The sequence below is a fragment of the Centrocercus urophasianus genome, unplaced genomic scaffold, assembly GCF_019232065.1.
Source record: "Centrocercus urophasianus isolate 14NV4802_14NV808 unplaced genomic scaffold, USGS_Curo_1.0 seq_15, whole genome shotgun sequence".
In the NCBI taxonomy this organism is placed as follows: Eukaryota; Metazoa; Chordata; class Aves; order Galliformes; family Phasianidae; genus Centrocercus; species Centrocercus urophasianus.
This window is the reverse complement of record NW_024884697.1, coordinates 29,080,196-29,099,537: the sequence shown is the minus strand read 5'-3', so window position 1 is coordinate 29,099,537 and position 19,342 is coordinate 29,080,196. Positions and strand designations below refer to the sequence as shown.

At 37.6% G+C, this 19,342-nt stretch overlaps 1 protein-coding gene across 3 annotated transcripts in view; it reads right to left on the bottom strand.

Annotated features, from left to right (window-relative positions):
• The window catches only part of ARID2 (AT-rich interaction domain 2), a 106,316-nt gene that overhangs the window by 21,952 nt on the left and 65,022 nt on the right, over positions 1-19,342 (bottom strand). Inside the window, exons 7-16 of one of the 3 annotated variants that reach the window (XM_042815424.1) lie at positions 15,580-15,747; positions 11,859-11,925; positions 11,523-11,773; positions 10,306-10,402; positions 10,018-10,227; positions 9,551-9,718; positions 7,870-7,945; positions 4,769-4,903; positions 4,086-4,285; positions 1,790-3,726 (exon numbers count right to left, since the gene is read on the bottom strand). In XM_042815424.1, coding sequence (XP_042671358.1) covers positions 1,790-3,726; positions 4,086-4,285; positions 4,769-4,903; positions 7,870-7,945; positions 9,551-9,718; positions 10,018-10,227; positions 10,306-10,402; positions 11,523-11,773; positions 11,859-11,925; positions 15,580-15,747 — 3,309 coding nt within the window. Of the gene's footprint in view, positions 1-877; positions 3,727-4,085; positions 4,286-4,768; positions 4,904-7,869; positions 7,946-9,550; positions 9,719-10,017; positions 10,228-10,305; positions 10,403-11,522; positions 11,774-11,858; positions 11,926-15,579; positions 15,748-19,342 lie in introns of all 3 variants that reach the window. The other 2 variants (XM_042815422.1, XM_042815423.1) reach the window with 2 other exon arrangements.

Here is a 19,342-nt window from a genome sequence, read left to right as displayed (position 1 = left end):
CTCTCTCTACACTGTCAGAATTTTGTGACTGTCAAACCTAATATTCCATTCTTTTTGCTCTTATTCAGGTTAGAAAGGGTGAGGGTATTTTGGGAGAGGGAGTTTATATCCACGTACAAAGCCAAAATAAAATCTTGAGACTGGAGCAATCTCAAGCACGATTACTCACAGTTTTAAATACTCATGAAACTGCTGAACATATCTCATTTCTTATAAAGTCTTAGGAAGAAACTATTTTAAAATATTTTTCTAAAAAAGTTCAAGATAAAACAGCATATAAAAAAAAAAACCATTACTAATTGTATCAATAAAATAAACATTACAAATATTTTGTCATGAACAAACATAAACACATATTCTGACACACTTAGAAAGCAATACTTTATCCTGGCTGTAGTGAATTGAAGCAAGCCTTACAAGATCACCCTTAAATACAAGAACTTCAACAAATTTTAGCAGGCCAGATGCAGCTGCAGTGATTAACAAACTATCTTGCAAAAAACATGTTTGCTCCATATGCAGTAAGGACCAAGAACAAAACGCAGAACAACACTACTGTTTTAACAAGACTGTACAATAAATCATCTTTGTTTTTTTAAACAGTAAATCCTTTAAGGAGGAAACTAATGAGAGCAAGTTCTTTCCTTACTGTATATTATGAAGCTCCAGACCACTGTCAATACCACTATAGTCACTTATATCAAAAAGCATGCAAACTATTTGAACCTTAGTCTGTGAAAGAATGCAAACCATCATTTTCTGAATATTTCAAATTCCTTGCAAGATATCAACCGAGTTTACATTTTCACATATATTTCACAGCATTAAGTCATAATCAGAGTTGGAAAATAAACATAAAAAGTACACTGCAACATACCTGTGTGACCATGCTTTGTATATACGTGGTTGGCTGCTGCTGCTTTTGTTGAACAGCACTTTCTATTGCTACTTTCGCTACAGTGCTTGGATCCGCTCCAGCTGGCACAGCAACCATAGTTGCGCTGCAACCAGCATTGTTGGGGTCACTGATTGTAACAATTCTAACTCCTACTTTATTTGGAATTCCTGGAACAGTTTCCCTGTCATTATCCTCTGCTGGCCTCTTTGCAATTTTGCATTCTGCTGTGCCATTAGTAGACCGAACTTCGGATGACAGGGTAGACTGGGACACTCTAGGTCCTGAGTGTGGAACTGCTATGATTTGATGCCCCTGTATAACAGAGGCTGTAGATTGTGGTGAGACAACTACACTTGGGCGTTGCTGAGGCACATCTGAATTCAAACTTGAAGCTAGAGGTCCATTAGGTAAATCAGTGTTGGTACCACTAAGTTGCTGGGTTAACAGTTTTGCAGCCTCTTGTGTACCGCTTACAACAGGTGAACTACTCAAAGTTAATACAGGCCCATTAGAAATTCTCTCCCCTTGATCACCTTTGGCAGTATCTTGCTGCGTGGCATCCAAATTCCCTTGTTGTTCCACTGAAGATATCTCACCATTTCCTACATGATTGGAAGTTTTGTGATTTGGAATGTTTTTGCTCAAATGAGAACCATCGCCTTTATCAAAATCACAGATTCCATTAACTAGGGGCTTCTTCAAATCACTTTTAATTTCCTGTGTGTCCATTTGTTCAAAGTTCTGCTTTCCAGGAGCTCCGTTCTCACCCATTTCTAATGATGGCCCATTACTGACTTGTGAGCACTGATTGGCCTCATTCTGAGTTTTCCCTGAGTTAGAAGGAGGTAGACTGGAGTCACTATACTTTCTCCCATTTAAAAGACTTCCCACCTGCATTTCATTTTCTTTTGCATCCCCATTGCTGGTGTTTGCAGCTCCTCTTCGGCAGGAAGGATTCTCCATTACTTCAATCTTACGTTCATGAATGTGTAAACCTGTTGCTTCCTTTGCTTCTTCCTCCTTTTGGCAAATTATTTTATCACCTTTGAATGGGGGAGCAGCAGTACACGGTGATTGTCCAGCTGAAGGTGCTTGAGTAGCTGGAAGCGTTTGCATCTGTAGCCCAACTCCTGTCTGAGCCCCACTCACTGCAATTCCAGCTGGAGCAATGATTTGAGTTGCATTTCCCTGACTCACAGTTGCAGTAGCAAAACTCGTATTTGGCACAACTGTTATCGTAACCTGGTTGCCAGTAGTCCCTTGGAAAATAGTTGCTGGGCTGTTTGAGATCAACTGACCTGGCAATATCTGCAAGTTAGAAATGGGTACTGTTTGTACTGCCCCTTGGGGCTGGACTGCACCCTGGACCAGCTGCTGTCCAACTAGCAGCTGCTGAGCTGAAGACTGCCCTTGTACTCCAAAACCTGGTGTTTGGTTATTGGCCATCTGATAAACCACCTGAGGGCTAGGAGCTCTTGCATTGTTAGGTGGAGGAATCTGTGGAGCTGGGAGTATAAGCTTCCCCCCTGGAGTTGAGGGGCCTCTTTTTGGAAGAAGTAGTTGTTTTATCAGACTAGATTCACCAGAGTTAGGCTGGCCAACTCCTGTATTAGCTTGCGGGGACTGAACTTGCATTTGCATCGGCGGTTGTACCTGTTGCTGTGAAGATGCTGGTGAATGTTGCTGCTGCTGCTGCTGCTGCTGTCTCTTTACAGAAAGCATCTGGCTGACAGTAGGAGGGGGTCCTTGTGACTGAGAAGGGGTAGATGAAGATGACATAACTGTAGGGACTTGATTGTTTGTAACCGGACCTGGAGATGGTGAAGAAGATGGAGTAATGCTTGGCTGTCCAGTCAACTGAACAGTCTGACCAGGAGGAATAGAAGCTGGATTAGCAAGCACTATTTGGTGAATGGCTGGTGCATACGTTTGACCTTGCTGAGCTGGCTGGCTGACAATCACTACACTTTGCTGGGATGCTGGTTGTGGTGGTTGCTGCTGTGACTGCATCGGCTGCTGTACATTAGGTGGAACTTGCTGAGACGGCAGAGGCTTTGGTGCAATGTTCTGAAAGCCTACCCTAGAAGTTGGTGGGTTCTGGACGCCTGCAATTGCAACCACCTGCCCAGGTGCTACTTGGAAATTCTGAACAGTGGTGGCAGAAACAATGTTAGGTGCAGAGGTTGTGACATACTGCTGTGGTGCTATGATGACTGTATCTTGTTGCTGGTTAGCAGCAGAGGACTGCTGAGATGATGACTGCCCAGGTTGCGATGATGTGCTGATCAGCTGTTGACCCTGTGAAACTGCTGAACTGCATGCTGGTATGTTTTGTACTCTGCCAAATATATGACCCTGAGGTACAGCTTGCTGAATTACTGTAACAGGAGTGCCTGAAGGTATCTGTCCTGGTACCACTGCATGCAGTGGAGACTGCTGTTGAATTACAGGTTGGTGGTGAAGCAACGTCTGAGAGCCAACAACAGTAACGGACGGCTGTGGTCCCGTACTGCTGTGATTTTGATTTGAAGCTTGTGGTGCTCCTCCTACAGAAATAGTAACAGGAACGCCAGACTGGGGAACAGAGCTCTGTATTACTGTGGCCTTCACAACTTCACCAGGTATTGGACCTTTATTCTGTATAACAGTCATTGGAGCATTTTGCTGCTGTGCATGAACAGTATTTTGTGGAATTCTAGAAACAGTCTGTGCCACAGTATGAACACCTTGAATTGGAAAAGACATCTGTGTTGCTGTCAAAGTTGAAGACTGGTTAATAGGGGTCCTTTGATAATGATTTCCTACGCTTTGTGGCCCATGTGGGAGTCCTATTGGAATAAATAAGGTAAAAGTTTGAAAGCAAAAATTAGTTCAAAACAAAGAATTTTTAAAACCCCAAGGCTTGAATTTTTAATTCTACATGTTTTCTCAGCTATACTGCATCTGAATAAATGATGCAGTGACAACGGCTTTTCTGCTGACTGACAAGTCTACGGGTGACAAGTCCAGTATTAGATCACATACAGTGCATACAGTAATACAGTTATTCAGAACTTCATTCAATAAAAGGAATAAAACCACACCGTCCCTAATTCCAACGCTTACAAACTATTTTGGGTAACTTTTGAAAAAAAATTGTTCTCTGAGAATCAATGCAGAATACTCAATATTTAAATGATTAAAAAACCTGCTGGCGAAGGAGACGAAGACATGTCAGGAATTGAATCAACCCGAACAATTGGGGTAGACGAAGCTGGCTGCTGCTGATAGTACATCTGAATGGGAAGTGGTATAGCTCTCCTCTTCACTCCTACCACATGTATATGTGCTTGACCATTGTTAATCGGATCTTCTACTCTCTTCACTGTATGATTTGGAAAGACAGTTCTGCCAAACAGAACACAGATCAGTGTTAATGAACACAATAACTTCACCCTCTTACAATGAGTGGCTTATTTTAAAAATATTAATCTAATCCTACTCTTACATGCACAGTAACTGCACCAGTGCCTGCATCTTTGCAATACAGCAGAATTGTCTGTAAGCTTCAGAGCACTCATCACAGGAGACCTGTGGCCAAACTGACATTGGCACAGACTTTGAACAAGTTAAGTGAAAACTGCAGTATCTTCAAGAACTTTGTGAGAAAAGATTAAAAGGACTATAAGCACAGAAGCAAGTCTACTAAAGATACTGAAATAGGATGAAATCAAACTATAATCACATTTCAATTAAAATTCTAAAACTGCAGATCTTTCAAACCCAACTTAAAACCTCTTTTCTCAAAGAACTCTTAAGCTATGTGCTAACACTGCTAACACTGCATTACATACAACAGTTCCTTTTTTGCTGCACAAATTTTTCTCTTACCGCAGACATTTATAAAATCCAGTTGATGTTAGGATTCCACCTCGAGCTAATTTACTACACGTAGAGAGGTATTCAGAGTACATTTCTGCTCGAGAGATTGAGCAATCAAGATTCACCTCAAAATGGGCATTCAACCTGAAGATGAAAAAATGGACTATGAAGCAAAACACAGTGACAGTACAACTGTTAAAACATTTCTGTTTGTATGAGAGAATTTTGAGACATGATAACATGAATAATAAAATTGCAATCTATTGTCTTCTCCAATGTCTGTTCCACACTTTTCACTTCTTATGATGTCTAAGATATCCAGTCAGTATACAATCAATACTTTGCTTACATAGAAATATGTAAAACAGTCCCCATATGTTGCTTTTTTGTTGCACATTCAGAAGCAACAAAAAAATAAAGATAGGATTTGTTTAGTGACCTTTCCTCCCCAAAACCTTTATGCTTATTTTTAATGACTCTTCTTTATCAAAAGATGGACTGCAGACTAGCTAATTCTTAATCAAATGTGTCTACGCTAAACCTACTGAACATTCGTGTAAAAACCAATTATACACGAATACGGTCTTAATTCAAAACACAAGAAAGAACGGAGGTAGAATAACCACCTCAATCTGTGATTCTAAGAGATAGGAAGGCAGGAGAAATGGGACTTGAACTCTGAAAGAGCATGCACATAAGACACGTACTTATTCCAGGAGTCATGCACTACGCAGGCATCATAAAATCCTTGAACAATCTATTCTGCCTATCAATTTCTAGGGAAATTTCCAGAAGATTCTGTATCTCCTACAGAAGAATCTGCACACATGCACACGCTACCCAGGAAGCTGTGAGAGATGGTAGCAGTTTCTACCTTAGATTTTATTAATTCAAGATCCATTATTCCAGCCCAGAGACATGCCAACAGATCATCCCCAGCAGTAAATGGACATAAGTAACTCTCTGCACAATTCTCTAATAGTGGGATCTGAACACAGGCTCAGACAGAACAAAAATATATTTAGGATGTCAGTATTCACTATGCGATGCTAGCACTTTAGAAAACTGCACTGCATTCTCCTTTGTAGAGCCTCATACTCCCCTAAGAGCTGAATGTTTCAAAGAGAAAAAAGCAAAGGATTGCATTCTTTAAATCATGTTCTCTCATAAACAGTGAAGTATAAACAGCGAAGTGCAAGTATAATGTCATTTCTCCTGCAGTTTAGTTACAATTTTATTACGACAAAAATTGAGATCACACTCTGTAATAGAAAGTCTAAGTAATAATTAAATCTGGCATATGAGACAAATGACTGTCCAGCTAGGAATATTCCATCAGGCTGACACACTGTCACTGGTACAAGCAGCATACAGGTCAGGACTTACAATGGTGGAACGTGAACAGTGATTAGCACTTCCTGTCACATGCATTTATCTTACAAGAAGACTCATAAACCAGCTTAGCCTGGGTAGAATACATTCAGGAAGGTCAGCTTAAATACTTTTTTTTTCTGCTGCTTCCAAGAGATAACTTTCCTAACATCTAAAATTATAACTTGCTCATTTTCCAGTTTCTGTTAAAACATACAATGAAAATCTACCTGAATGCAAGACACTTCATGTCAGCACTGAGAAAAACACTTGCAAGGGGCTAGTTCTCTGTTCTAGATTTGAATTCTTCTAATTTTTCTTTTGTCAGCACAGATAATATTTAAGGAAGATTTTCAGATGTTATATTTTATTATTCACTGGCTCATGCCTATCACCGGAAGAAAATGAAGAACAAAATACTAGTACTGCTCATCACTAATAGCTGCAGAAGCACAATGCATGCAGACTCTGAAACCGAGCAGACTTTCCAAATCTTCCTGATACTATGATACACTGTTCTTTCCATTACTTCTTGTCTTGAGATGGTACTGCACAGTTACATAATGGTACTTACCAATACTTATTTTAACAGCCAAAACTCAAACTTTACAATCCATGCACAGTGCAAAATTCACCTTGCCTAAAACCTTACTTCTGCAAGCTAGATATCCCCCATGCTCCCTACACTTAAGAGAGAGAAAGCAGCAGAAGAAGGCAATCTGTAATCTGACCAGAAATCAGCCAGATGAAGACACTTACTTTAACTACAGGGAAATCTCCCCATCAATAACTAAAAAGCAGTCTAGAAAACCATCTCTGAGTAGCTAAAAGCTAAAACCATGTAGATGCTAAGTTGAAGCGTGGTGATCCCAACTTCAGGCATTCTCTTTTAAATATTTAAAGATGAAATTTTCAGTCAATGAACGGATTGCAAACAACAGCACAAGAACAACATCACCTGACCAAGAAGAACCTTCAATGCTTCTCCCATAAAAACAATGTTTTGCTGGAAGTAAAAACACTAAGCTTTTACAAATAGTAACTACTTCATTTTGAAGGCCATTGTCTGTAACTGATCAGACAGAATCAACTGATGAACGCATGAAGTGTGGAGTAGAAGCAGAAGTCCAAAATGAAGTGATTTATACAAGTATCTAGCACGTGAGATTTACACAAATTAAACATAGTTCAGAAAGATGATGCTCAGTCCACAGAAGAATCATAAGCAGAACAGATTTCTTCTTAATATCTGACAAGCAGCCAACAGTGACAATATTAGATAAAAAATGAGATAACTCAGAAGGGATGCTTTAATATTCCCTAGCCTGCTTGAGATTTACAATGATCACATGAGAGTTTTGCAAGGCCTAACTTTATAATTTCAGGATTACTTTTACATTGGTGCAGAAACATGGCAAAACATTACCTGATGAAAGTACTCATGAAACACAAAATGCTGCTTTACAGCTTAATAAAGGTCAATGCAAGAGTTAAAAATGTAATCAAATTATACTCTAAGAGAGAATTTCAGTCTTCAACTGTCCAAGAATGAACGTGTTGGTTGAGTTGTTTTCTTTCATACTCCTTCAAAGCAAGGACAGAATGGCTTTACTTCATACTTTTCAGAAAAAGCAGTCAAACAATGAACAGAAGCAAGTCAGAACAATCTCTGACTCATGCATACAGACATTATTATTTTTCTTCTTCATTTAAATATTTGAACAGAATGATGCACTTACCACTGACATGCAAATTTCTCACTGTCTATTTCTACTATTCCTGGTGGTGGAGCAACATGTGGTGCTGTTCTAGAGGCTGTAGGGAAGGGAAAAAAAAGTATTTGCTGAATGAAGGAAATGACTTTCACTGCCATAACTTTCAATGGGACAGTTTCTCCTGTTTTTTGCAAGCAGGGTATTTCCAACTAAAGTAAGCTGCAGAGGTGGCATAAGGCACACTACAGACTTGCTCCAATTTACCGAAATCAAGCAGGTACTTTTCCAACTCCTAACCTGAGACAAGTTTAACGTAAAGAATTTGTTGCAACATCATATTGATTTCTTCACCTGTTTACTCTCCTAAGACATACTCTTTTCCAGCCACTTTCACTGAGGTATCTGAACATGCTCAAGAAACACAGGACACACAAGTTAGTACGAGGGCTGCTTCAAAAGTAGTGCCTTCTATTTTATTACGTTGGTCCACGATGTCAGAGGCACTTGATGGTGGTATGGCAGTAGAGGTTGAACCTTCCCACCAATATCCTGCTACATCTTGTTGCAGTGTGACAGATGGCAGCAAAGGTGCTGACAAAATGGTGTCTGACATGGAAGTGCATATGAAGCACAGTTGTCACTGAATTCTTCCGTGTGGAAAAAAGTAGTACACAGTGACATTCAACACTTGTGAACACGTATGTAGATCAAATAGTGGATGCCAGCACAGTGAGGAGGTGGGTGGTGCATTTCAGCAACAGTAACAGCGGCATGAAACACAAAACACGTTCTGGATGGCCATGCAGATTTTTACGAGCGCAGTGTGCAGGCTCTTGTTCATCACCGGCAGAAAAGCATTACTAATGTTCCTAACTGTTGAAAAACAGGGTTTTGTAGCTCAAAATTTGCTCTCTCAAATAGCGTTACTGTGCTCTTTGTATTTGTTGTAGTTTTCCAGGAAATAAATAGAAGGCATTACTTTTGGAGCGATCTACATATCTGTCACATTTTTCTTCAGAATGAATACCTCTGTTCCTCTTGTGTGAACCTGAGGCATGCTGCTTTTATTTACTCAGGTGCTTTTATTAAGAAAAACAGAATGACATTTACGTGTTTTCCTGATTGACTAACAAATGCTGCGTCATCAACTTCAAAAGGACTAATATTTAACTCTAAAATAAGACTGCAGAATTTAATCCTTAAAATCTAATTAATAGATAAGGTCAATTAAGAAAACAGTTTTCACGCTTTAAATAATGCAGTTAAAATTGGGTTCACATCACAAGGAGCTGTTTAGCAGCTTCAAAATAGGCATTCCATATGCCTCTCATCTCTGTAATTCTCCCAAACAGTTTATGTTGCTGACCAATAGTATTCTGTATAAAATGCAATATAAAATAACTCGTTTCCATTATTTCCAGAGAACTAATCTAGAATAAATACTCTTTCAAATGAAAAAAGTTAAGAACAGTGTGCATAATTTTTCAGTAAATTTTCGAAAGAGCAACTGAAATATATGAAGATTCTTTCTTTTTCACAACAGCTTTAGCTACCAAAACGTTCTATCTGCCCCCTGAACAAGCATCCAAGAAAGACACCATATGCTTACTTACATAACCCAATCAGAAACCTCCAAAGGACAGAAATCACATACGTCATATAGAAAACTCTGCAGCAAAGTATGTTCCTTTGTAGTGGTACTAACCTGCGATACCTGCTGCATGTGCCTGTGAAGAACCATGATCCATCATGGGTGGTCTGACATCAGGTACTCCTTGCTGGCTAACACACTGATGTTCAATGAGTTTAACAGCAGTAAGTGCATCAGGCCCAAACATTTGGATGTCCATAGAAACCAGACACACTAACGTATCTGAAGTATTAAATGCAAAATCAAAAATAACATTAGGACAACACAAATGAGGCTAGGATGTTCTGATTTGCTTTCAAATTGTCTTGTGTTGAATGAAACCAAGCCTCTGTATGCTTCTGTAGATCTGTACTTAAGTTATTAATGGCATTTAAAAAAATCTAGCTTCTGTAGTTACTAGCATAATTAATTCTTGCAAGCACAAAGAATTTTAATATTTTTAACCACTGAACTTGACCTTTTCTGAAGTCTTTCTTTCTATGTAAGTGAGAATAGTGTATTTTGTCTTGCTTCTCTCTTACCTATGCTCTTCTCTACTTTAGAAATCTTTGTGCAGGCTACTTCTCCCATTTCTGTGAGCATGTATAGCACCTCAAGTGCTGAGATTACAAGCAGCACATCTGGTAGTGTGAGATGACATATGATCTCCTTGTACGACTCTTGATCCACATATTCACAGATTAAGACACCATTATCTTCAGCCTTACAAAGATTTGCCAAGATTTCCATGCCTGAAAAACAAATACAAAACAGTTTAACAGCAATAATTGCAATTCTAGAACCACAACAAGAATAGCTTGGTAACTTACCTCTCATTTTTAAAAATCTATCCCTTGACATGAGGCATTTTGTAACAGTGTGAAACATTAGATGAGTAGTTTTGAAATCAACAGGATCCAAGAGAAGCTGGAAAAGGAAAAAAAAAAAATAATCTATGACTAATACGATGCATATCATGCTACTAATTCAAATCCTTATTCAAATACATATTCCAAACTGTAAGATTGGAGAGTGTTTAAATGCAGCACAGCTATATAACACATACGTTCACAATGTCCCTTTTTTTCTTTGTTTAACTTTAGTTAGCATTTTTAGTCCCCTCTTCCTTTCCTACTCTGAAGTAGCTGTCTAATTTATACTTTCGTAGGAATAACTAAAATAAGCTTATTTCTATAAAGTCAATGGTATACTCAAATATTTGAGTATCCAAAAAAAGAACAGAACTTGAATAAGAGGCATTCCTTCCCAAAGGCTACCACCACAACCATTCATCCTTTTTCTATCCAGTCCTACTTTTTGATCAGATCTCTCAAGACACTGAAACGTGTAACATTCTTTCTTATTCATGAGAAAATGGATACACAATAAACAAAAATAGCTTTTTCAGACAGTAGACCAATCCTTCAAGCCTCATTCTCTGGTATCTAGCATTTTAAATTAAATTTACTGGTTTTATTTTAAAATAATACATTGCCTTAACATATCTACTTGTAAAATCTGCATTATTTATGTGCACAATGGTGACAGACTGGAACAGCATATTTTATTACTTTCAAGTCTCTCTGGAAAGAAAAGGATGTCTCACATCATTCAGGCAGTCCATCCAGGGCCATATGACTATCATACCAGTGTGCACTAAACACGGCATAAAAACCCCCACCACCTCCTTTCCCAAACATATGACTTTCAATTTATAACTGAAGGAAGTACAAAGCAAATGAGCAAGGGCACAGTATGCAGAAAGTAACTGATTTTTCTCCTCCCATCTGTAAAACTGAACTGAAAATTATGCAGTATGAACTTCCTGCATATCCCCATATCATCATTCTTCTCCACACGAGTCCATTTAAAGAAACCAATACACACAACCTGTATTTTACTTTGGGCTGTTTGCTATTTTCAGATTAAGAGAATGATTTATTTACTATTTCATTCAGTGATCGAGGAAGAGCGATTCATTTAATTAACACTGAAGTAAAGCCTTTATCAAACAATATTTTAATTATTCTGTTTGGAAGAACATTACCTCTGCTGCAATATTTCCCAGCGTGTCAAGCCCCAACTGCCGCAGAGAAATAAAATGACTATGAGCAGAGAGTAGCAGGAACCGAAGACAAGTACGATTAGCTGCCAGAAGTTTAACATTTCCCTCTTCAAAAGAAAGATTACGTAAAATCACTGCAATCTGCAGTACCCGCTGCCCTTCGATATCATTAATGCCCAGTTTGCGAGGTGGATGAAATAAGGATTCCCAAATCCAATCTTCTGATGGAATATCTGCAGAGGAAATAGATTTATTTTAATCCTTCCTTTCCTATGTTTACAAACACACACGTATGTGATTTTAGTCAAGATTTCTCACCTTGAGATTTGCTTCTGTCAGAAATTAGGTCACGTACTTCAATATCCTCAACAATATCCCTCCAAAACTGAAGAAAAAATTAGAAATACACTTAATTTTTAGTGGATTATATTTCTTGAAATACTATTTTTATTCCCAGCACTTTAAAATACTTTTGAATGGCAGAAAGTTTACTCTTTAAAAATCCCCCAGTACCTTGAGTCTTAACTTATCTAACAATAACACAACTTTTCACTCATGGAATGATATGAGAGATGTTTAATAGCTTACATTTCAGAAGCTCTTTCTTTTTCAAGCACCAGAAGTATGTGTTCATGATGAACCAACTCTACCCTGGTCCTATATTGCTGATACACATACTGAAACTACACGGATAGTTTTCCACAAAAAAATTAGAAATTCAGCAGTAAGTGGGGAAAAAAGTAGAATACATTTTTGTTCACTTCCTACAAGCAGTGAAGTCCTAAGGAAGATGACCCTGAGTTTCAGTAAATCTTAGCTCCTGCCACGAGTCCAGCACTTAGGATCTCTATCTGGACAGACACGTTAAATCTCCTATGTTTTTTCTACATCACCTTAAATCAATGAAAACAGAATCAACAATCACCATCACATCACCACCAGCCTTATTCATAAAGCAAATCAGAATGTTTCAGCAGACTAGGATTCAAATTGCTCTACAGATAGATGGCCGATCTGGAAATGGTTATGTTGCTACAACTGCTGAAGTAACAATCACTCAAGGGATCAAGTTTGCAAGCTAGTAAAAACATACACTCTAATATATACTAATACAAATATATATCTATATATATTCTAATATATTTGTTTCAATAAAAATATACACTTTCCTGTGACTAATGTATATATTCCTGACTCGCTAATGAAATACAGCTACTCTACTAGCCATGAAAACAGAATAAAAGCACATATAAATCTCAATTAAAAGGAAAGGATGGTACGTCCCAGCCAAGCAGCAGAAATCATGCTATGCAAATGTGATTACTAAATTACAGCACTCATACCAAGCTTGACACTGTTATCTTCTTGAAAAAAAAAAAACCCAGAATACTAAGATTTTCTAAATTGGAAAGAATTTTATTTTCCACCACAATGCCAGTAAACAACATCCAAATGCTGTTTAGTAAAGAGGGCTGCTTGCACAGAAAGGATTATTACCTCATTTTAGTAAAGACAAGAACAGCCACATAAAGTCTAACTTCTCATCACTTGTGACAACACATTTTTCAAGTTAATTTTGAGGCTACCATGAAAACTGAAGGAAGACCAAGGCACAGAAGTAGTTTACTGAATGTACTTCATTTTGACCTGCCTTTCCTGAAACTTGTTCCATAAATGCTGCAAAGAGCACACAGAAGTCTATCTCCTGGAAATGCGTTGGTCAGTATCCTTTAGAATGCTTCCTTTTAGAAAAGACAATAAGCCTTCATATTCCACTGCTAAAGAAAAATCTTACAAGCTTTTGAAGATCAGTTGTTTGATCAGTTAAGGATTTTATTTTATATACTCTTTTTAGGTGAGAGGCTGAAAGTCTTCATCTTTAACAAAAACCTATTTGGAAGTGGATGAAGTCAAACACTGTCATGTTGAGACTGTTATCACATGTTAAATGATAAAACAGCATAATGTTTTCAAAGCTAAAATTCTCCAATCTATTTTTTTGCCACTCAATACTTCAGCTCATAGTCCAAAACGTAACATTCAACAATCTCCGGAAATAAGAAGTCTCAAATGAGCAAATTTTTTGTCTACACGGCAAATCATAGAATGGTTCAGGTTGGAAGGGACCTTTAAGACCATGTAGTTCAACCTCCCCTGCTACAGGCAGGGACACCTTCCCCTATACCAGGTTGCTCAAAGCCCCATCCAGCCTGGCCTTGAGTGCTTCCAGGAAGCGGCATCCACAGCCTCACTGGGCAACCTGTTCCAGTGTCTCACCACCCTCACAGTAAAGAACTTCTTTCGGATATCCAATCACCTTGGACACATTCTCAAAAGGATGGAAAATGAGGATACATGCTTTTTGCAGATGAAGACACAACAGGTACTGCTGAAATTAAAGCCTCACAGTCCTAAATTCTCACCATCTCACCTAATATTTCACTACATGCTTGAACACCTGAAAAACTCTTCCATTCCTTAAGAAGCAGTCCGTAAAATAATTCTAGCTGTCAGGTCAGATAACATTTCCCCCACCCCCAGAAAAGAAAAAGACACAGCTTCTTTGTGTAAGTTAAAATGAGAGAGATACCAAAGCACCAAAGAAAATTTACCTACAGTTATTTAACTGTTACTCTGAACTGTTTCATTATATAGTCTGGTTGTGAACACAAGATGCTAACCACTCGAACTAGAGATTTTTGTGCCTCAGGATTACCTAGAACATACACATAAGCCTTGTTAGGTACTCAGCACACCAGAAGAACGTGTGCCCCACTGCCTCAGATCCTCCATATTCAAGAAATCTGGAGGTCTCTTAAAAGCTCTAAGGAGGAGAACCTGGAAGATTAGACGTGAACATACAGACAATATAACATTTATGAAGTATATGTTTTCTTCTTTCATGTTTATTTCTACATACATCACTGTGGATGATAATGCTCACACTCTTTTATCATATTCTCTTCAGCCTAGTCATAGAATCACAGAATCACAAGGTTGGAAACGACCTACAAGATCGTCTAGTCCAACCATCTCCTCACCACCATTGCCACCACAAGCACTAAACCACATCACGCAGCACGTTGTCCAGATGCCTCTTGAACACTGCCAGGGACGGCGACTCCACCACCTCTCTGGGCAGCCATTCCAGTGCCTTATCACTCTCTGAGAGAAATTCACACAAATAAGGCAGAAGAGCTTGTTTATACATAGCATAAGGAAAAGAACCTAACGGATTCATCCGTGACAGCTGATGATGATTCATTAGAGTGTTCAGGGAAATGCTATCACAACCAGAAGGTAGCAGTAAGTAATCCCTGGTTCTAGAACCAGTTGGGCTCTGGATTAGGAGAATATTCACTTCTTGTACTGATTAATACAGAGACATGAATATTGGTCTGTTCAGACAGACACACACCAGTATATTCTTGGAGAAGACAAAAAAATAAACAAAAACAAACTCATGAAACAACATTATGCTACATCTTCCATTCAAGAGGCCAGTAACTTAAACAGCTTAACGAGCCAGTAACATGTTAAAAAATTCAAGTACGTAAGGTAAAACCTAGGACATCTGGTAATTAACATAGCAATCTCAGAGATGGACAGCTAACTGTAGAAGGGACAGGATTTCCCAGGACTATAGTCATTGACAAGCATTTTGCAACAAGTCCTGGATGTACAGATGGAAGCTTGGTAGGTTTTAATCATCATTCTGAGCTCCAATACACCTGAAGGCTTCGCCCTAGATAGCTGCAATCTGCTCTTCTTTAATTACAAAAACCTTATAAAAAAAAAACCCAAAACAACATAGAAGAATAAAAAAGCATATAAACAAAGAATAGCATCTTGTTCTCAAAGTTATCCTCCGGAATACTTGTGAAATACAGATATTTCCATACCTAAGACAGACCTTTACATTGGAATCAAGTGTCCTGCTAGTATATGATCATGGGGGAAAAAAAAAAAAGAAAAAAAAAAAGAAACCACCCTTCCTCTAACGCACTAGGGTTACCTCAGTGTTTGCCATCTTGTATACCTGAGTAAAGGTGTTGAGACATCTTAAGTTCAGAGTGAGATTGCAGCCTCTATTCCTTCTCTTTACACGGGAAGAGGGTCCTAAATCACCTTTTTTGGATTTAAGCAGACTGGCTTGATTGCTCTCAGTCCATTCAACATTTGTTTCCTGCCTAAGCAGGAAAGATCCCTGAAAAGAATGGGGGGGAGCAGAGAATGACAAGGTGGAAAATAGAATTACATGATCTACATACAATGTTTGAGATCCACCTGTGAGAAAAGAACAAGACAAAACATGCCAGCTTTTTTATTCTCCTAAAGGCAAAAGTGGAAAAGGATGGGTTAGGTCAAGCTGTCTGGGCGCTCATTTAAAAAAATATGGAGGCAAGAAAGCAAGCATCATAAGATTTTCTTCTCTACTACAAACTACGGATAGTTGCAGTTTGATACTACAGATAAACAGAAATGAACAGAAAGGAAGCAAAAGTGTAGCTCTTTTCAACATTTATTCCTATATTTTAGTTTGTTATATAATTTGAATATAAAGCTAAAACTTGGAAGCAAACAAGTAATGCTTGCCTATGGGACAGCCCCCGATGGTAAGAGATAATGGCCAAGAGTTAAGGAACTTGATTCACATGCACCATCTGATTACTGTCAACAGACAAGTTCCTCTGGAAAAAGATGCACAAGATTACACAGAATTCAGTGAAAATCAGATTAAATTTCTGTTCACAATAAACAATGGACATTTGAGCCCACAAATCATGTAATATAGCAGCAATCGTGACTACTTATTGTCCAAGAAAAATAGTAGGGCAAGCGGAGCCAAGTCTGTGCTTAACAGCTTGATGGATCACTAAGAGAGAGAGGAGACATTTGAAAAGTCTTTCAGGCATTTGCATTTGGAATGATCTCTCTCTTTCTGCACATCATATGAGTCAGACTCAAAGAATAAATGCACAGTACGTTAAACTTGTAAGAAGAGAGCTGGACAACAAAATAACAATAAAAAAAAAAGAAGAAAACTGGAGAACTAAAGCATTTTGCAAAGCAATAAAGAAAGCACAAAAATTGCATGAGAACAAACTTTGGAATTCCACAGCCAAGAACTCTAAGAACTTAAATAAGGACAAGGTTTTATTCCAAACAACTGGAGATTTAAGCTTAATGGCAGGAAAGGGAAACCTCAAAAGGAGCAAAAGCAACAAACTAACACAGCTATAAAGGAAAACAGAAGGCATAATTAAAATGATATTCAAACTCTGACAATTAATGGAACAGAGATTGAAGTATGTATTCATGTTCAAGATTTTGATTTAGTTTAGAGGGAAGCACTGTACAAAGGAGAATAAATAATACATAAAACTGAAATTATAAAAAAAATTGTTTGGAAAACTTGTAATGCAGGGAGGATTAGTAAAAAAAAAAAAGAAAAAAGAATGGATTCTCAGGAAGGTTAGCATTAAATAAAGAAATACACCACTTTTCATCTTTACCTTCAACAGGACTATTAGTGGTGTCAGAGGATACAACTAAAGATGCATATCCCTTTGTCTGTATGATGTTATCAGACTGTTATCAGTAGACTGTTCTGAAAAATTCATGATGCTACTGACCATTTACAAAGCTTCACAAATGACAGCTTACCAGGAATTGCGAAAAATGAAGTCGTTATAAATAGGAAAGAGAAAACAGAGCAGCAGCAATAAAACATCGAACACACAGATATTTCTATTTGCTCCTAAAATGCTGTCTAAAGAAAAAGACAGATAAAATTTCATCTTTTTTTGAACAGTATTTTAAAAATACTAGTATGATTAAGAGAGCAAAGGCTAAAGTTTATTCTAAGCAAGTGTTAAATTGTTCTAAAAGCCATTTGAGAAATTTTTAATACATAATTCTATAATTACGCAAGCACACAAAGATGTTGGAGTGCAGAAACTAAAACCTCCTGTAATCCAAAGTTTGATGTTTATGTTTATATATTATAGTAATAAGCAGCAGCACCTTAGGAAAAAAGTTAATTCAGTAATTGTAGCTAGACAGATGACACATGAAATGTTCTAAACATCAGATCACTTGTATTTTTGTACATTCCATTTGAAAAGCTATTTTCTGCTAAGCTCAGTTTGTTTTTGTTTTGTTGTTTTTTTTTGCATAAAATGGACATAACAACACTTACATTAACTTTCATTTACCAACAATACAAATTACCAATTTCTCTATGAATCCTGAATTTAACCCTAAGAATAATTTTCACAAGTTCCAACACTTCCAGAATTTCTCTGCAAAACAAAACCAAAAACCCAGACTCCAACAAATGAAAAAACCACTGATGCCTGAGGGTAACGTTTACAAGCTCAACAGAATTTCTGTCAAAATAACTCCAATTAGCTTGGAATTTATACATTTGAGAAACATCTCTTCCCCCTACTTTCTATTCATCTCCACCCTTTCTATGTTCATGCTATCACAATGCTTTTAATTCATAATTCTCCACTTTTCTTCTCCTCCCTAAGAATTCTTTTTTGCTTTCATTTTTACAGAAAATTCTAATTTGCTGCCATTGCAGTGGAGAAACAAACTGGAACGATGACTACAAAACCAAAAGAACTGGCAGTAAAACAGAAGCAAGCTGACAAGAATTGTAAAAAAGGTAATGTGAACAATGAAAGGAGGGAGCACACACTCAACAACCACTCTATTAACCTTAAAGGTATAAAAAGCAAATGCATTATATCTGCCCTGCCCATCAAATATCCCCATTCCATGTCGGGAAGTTCCCATCATGCTTTCTGTTTTCTGTTTTAATACATTCACAGCTGCAGTACAAAATAAAGGACTTCCCGCAGTGGGGTGAAACAAATGCTTAAAGTGAGAGGTCATGAAAAATGTGTATCCTTGGCATTAGAGATATTTTTAGATGTGCTGGTACGTTTCTAACGTGCTTTCAGAAGTCTTTCACTAGAGTGATACTATGCATATGTTGAATGCTCAAGAATAAACCTTGGAGAGTACCCAAGTTTGTTGTTAGTAAATTTTACTGCAGCTACAGTGGTTATACTTAACACTCTCGTTAAAAATGTTTATCAGAACCATCTGCCTTTATCTGTCACAATTACTTAAATTTATATAATTAACAAACATACATTAAATTAGAATTCCACGTGGTTTTAAATGTTTACAGACCTAAATGTAGTACTTGTTGCTGCTCTGGATCAGCAACAGTCTGTGACAGCGTAGGGTGAAGTCAAAACAGAAGTGCTAAGTGCTTAAAAAACAAACAAACAAACAAACCCACAACCTAAGGTATTTCAGACATTGTTCTCAATGGAAAAGGAAACAAATATCTTAATATAAGAAGGAAAATAAGAAGCATTATTTTCCACATTTCAGCACACTTAAACCATGTTTTCAAGTTATACACTAACAAAAACTAAAGCTTACCTTTTTTCTTTGGTTAACTTGATTTAGGAAATAATTCTTGGGGGATCTATTCATTGACATTTCAACAATATTTATTGTTTAACTAACCCTATGGTAGTCCAGCTTTTCCCAAAATTGAGTTACATAAAAATGAAACAGAAGACAAATGGCAAGAGCTCCTAACAAATATTTCTTTACATAAAGACATTGGCAAGACACTTAAATATACGAAAAGATTACGAAATTGAGCAGAAAACTGTCTCCCAACCCGTAAATAACTCAGCAGCTCACTTTTTCATATTTTCATGTAATAAAAGCCATAAACTAGCAAAACACACTTTAACCTGGCTTTCTTC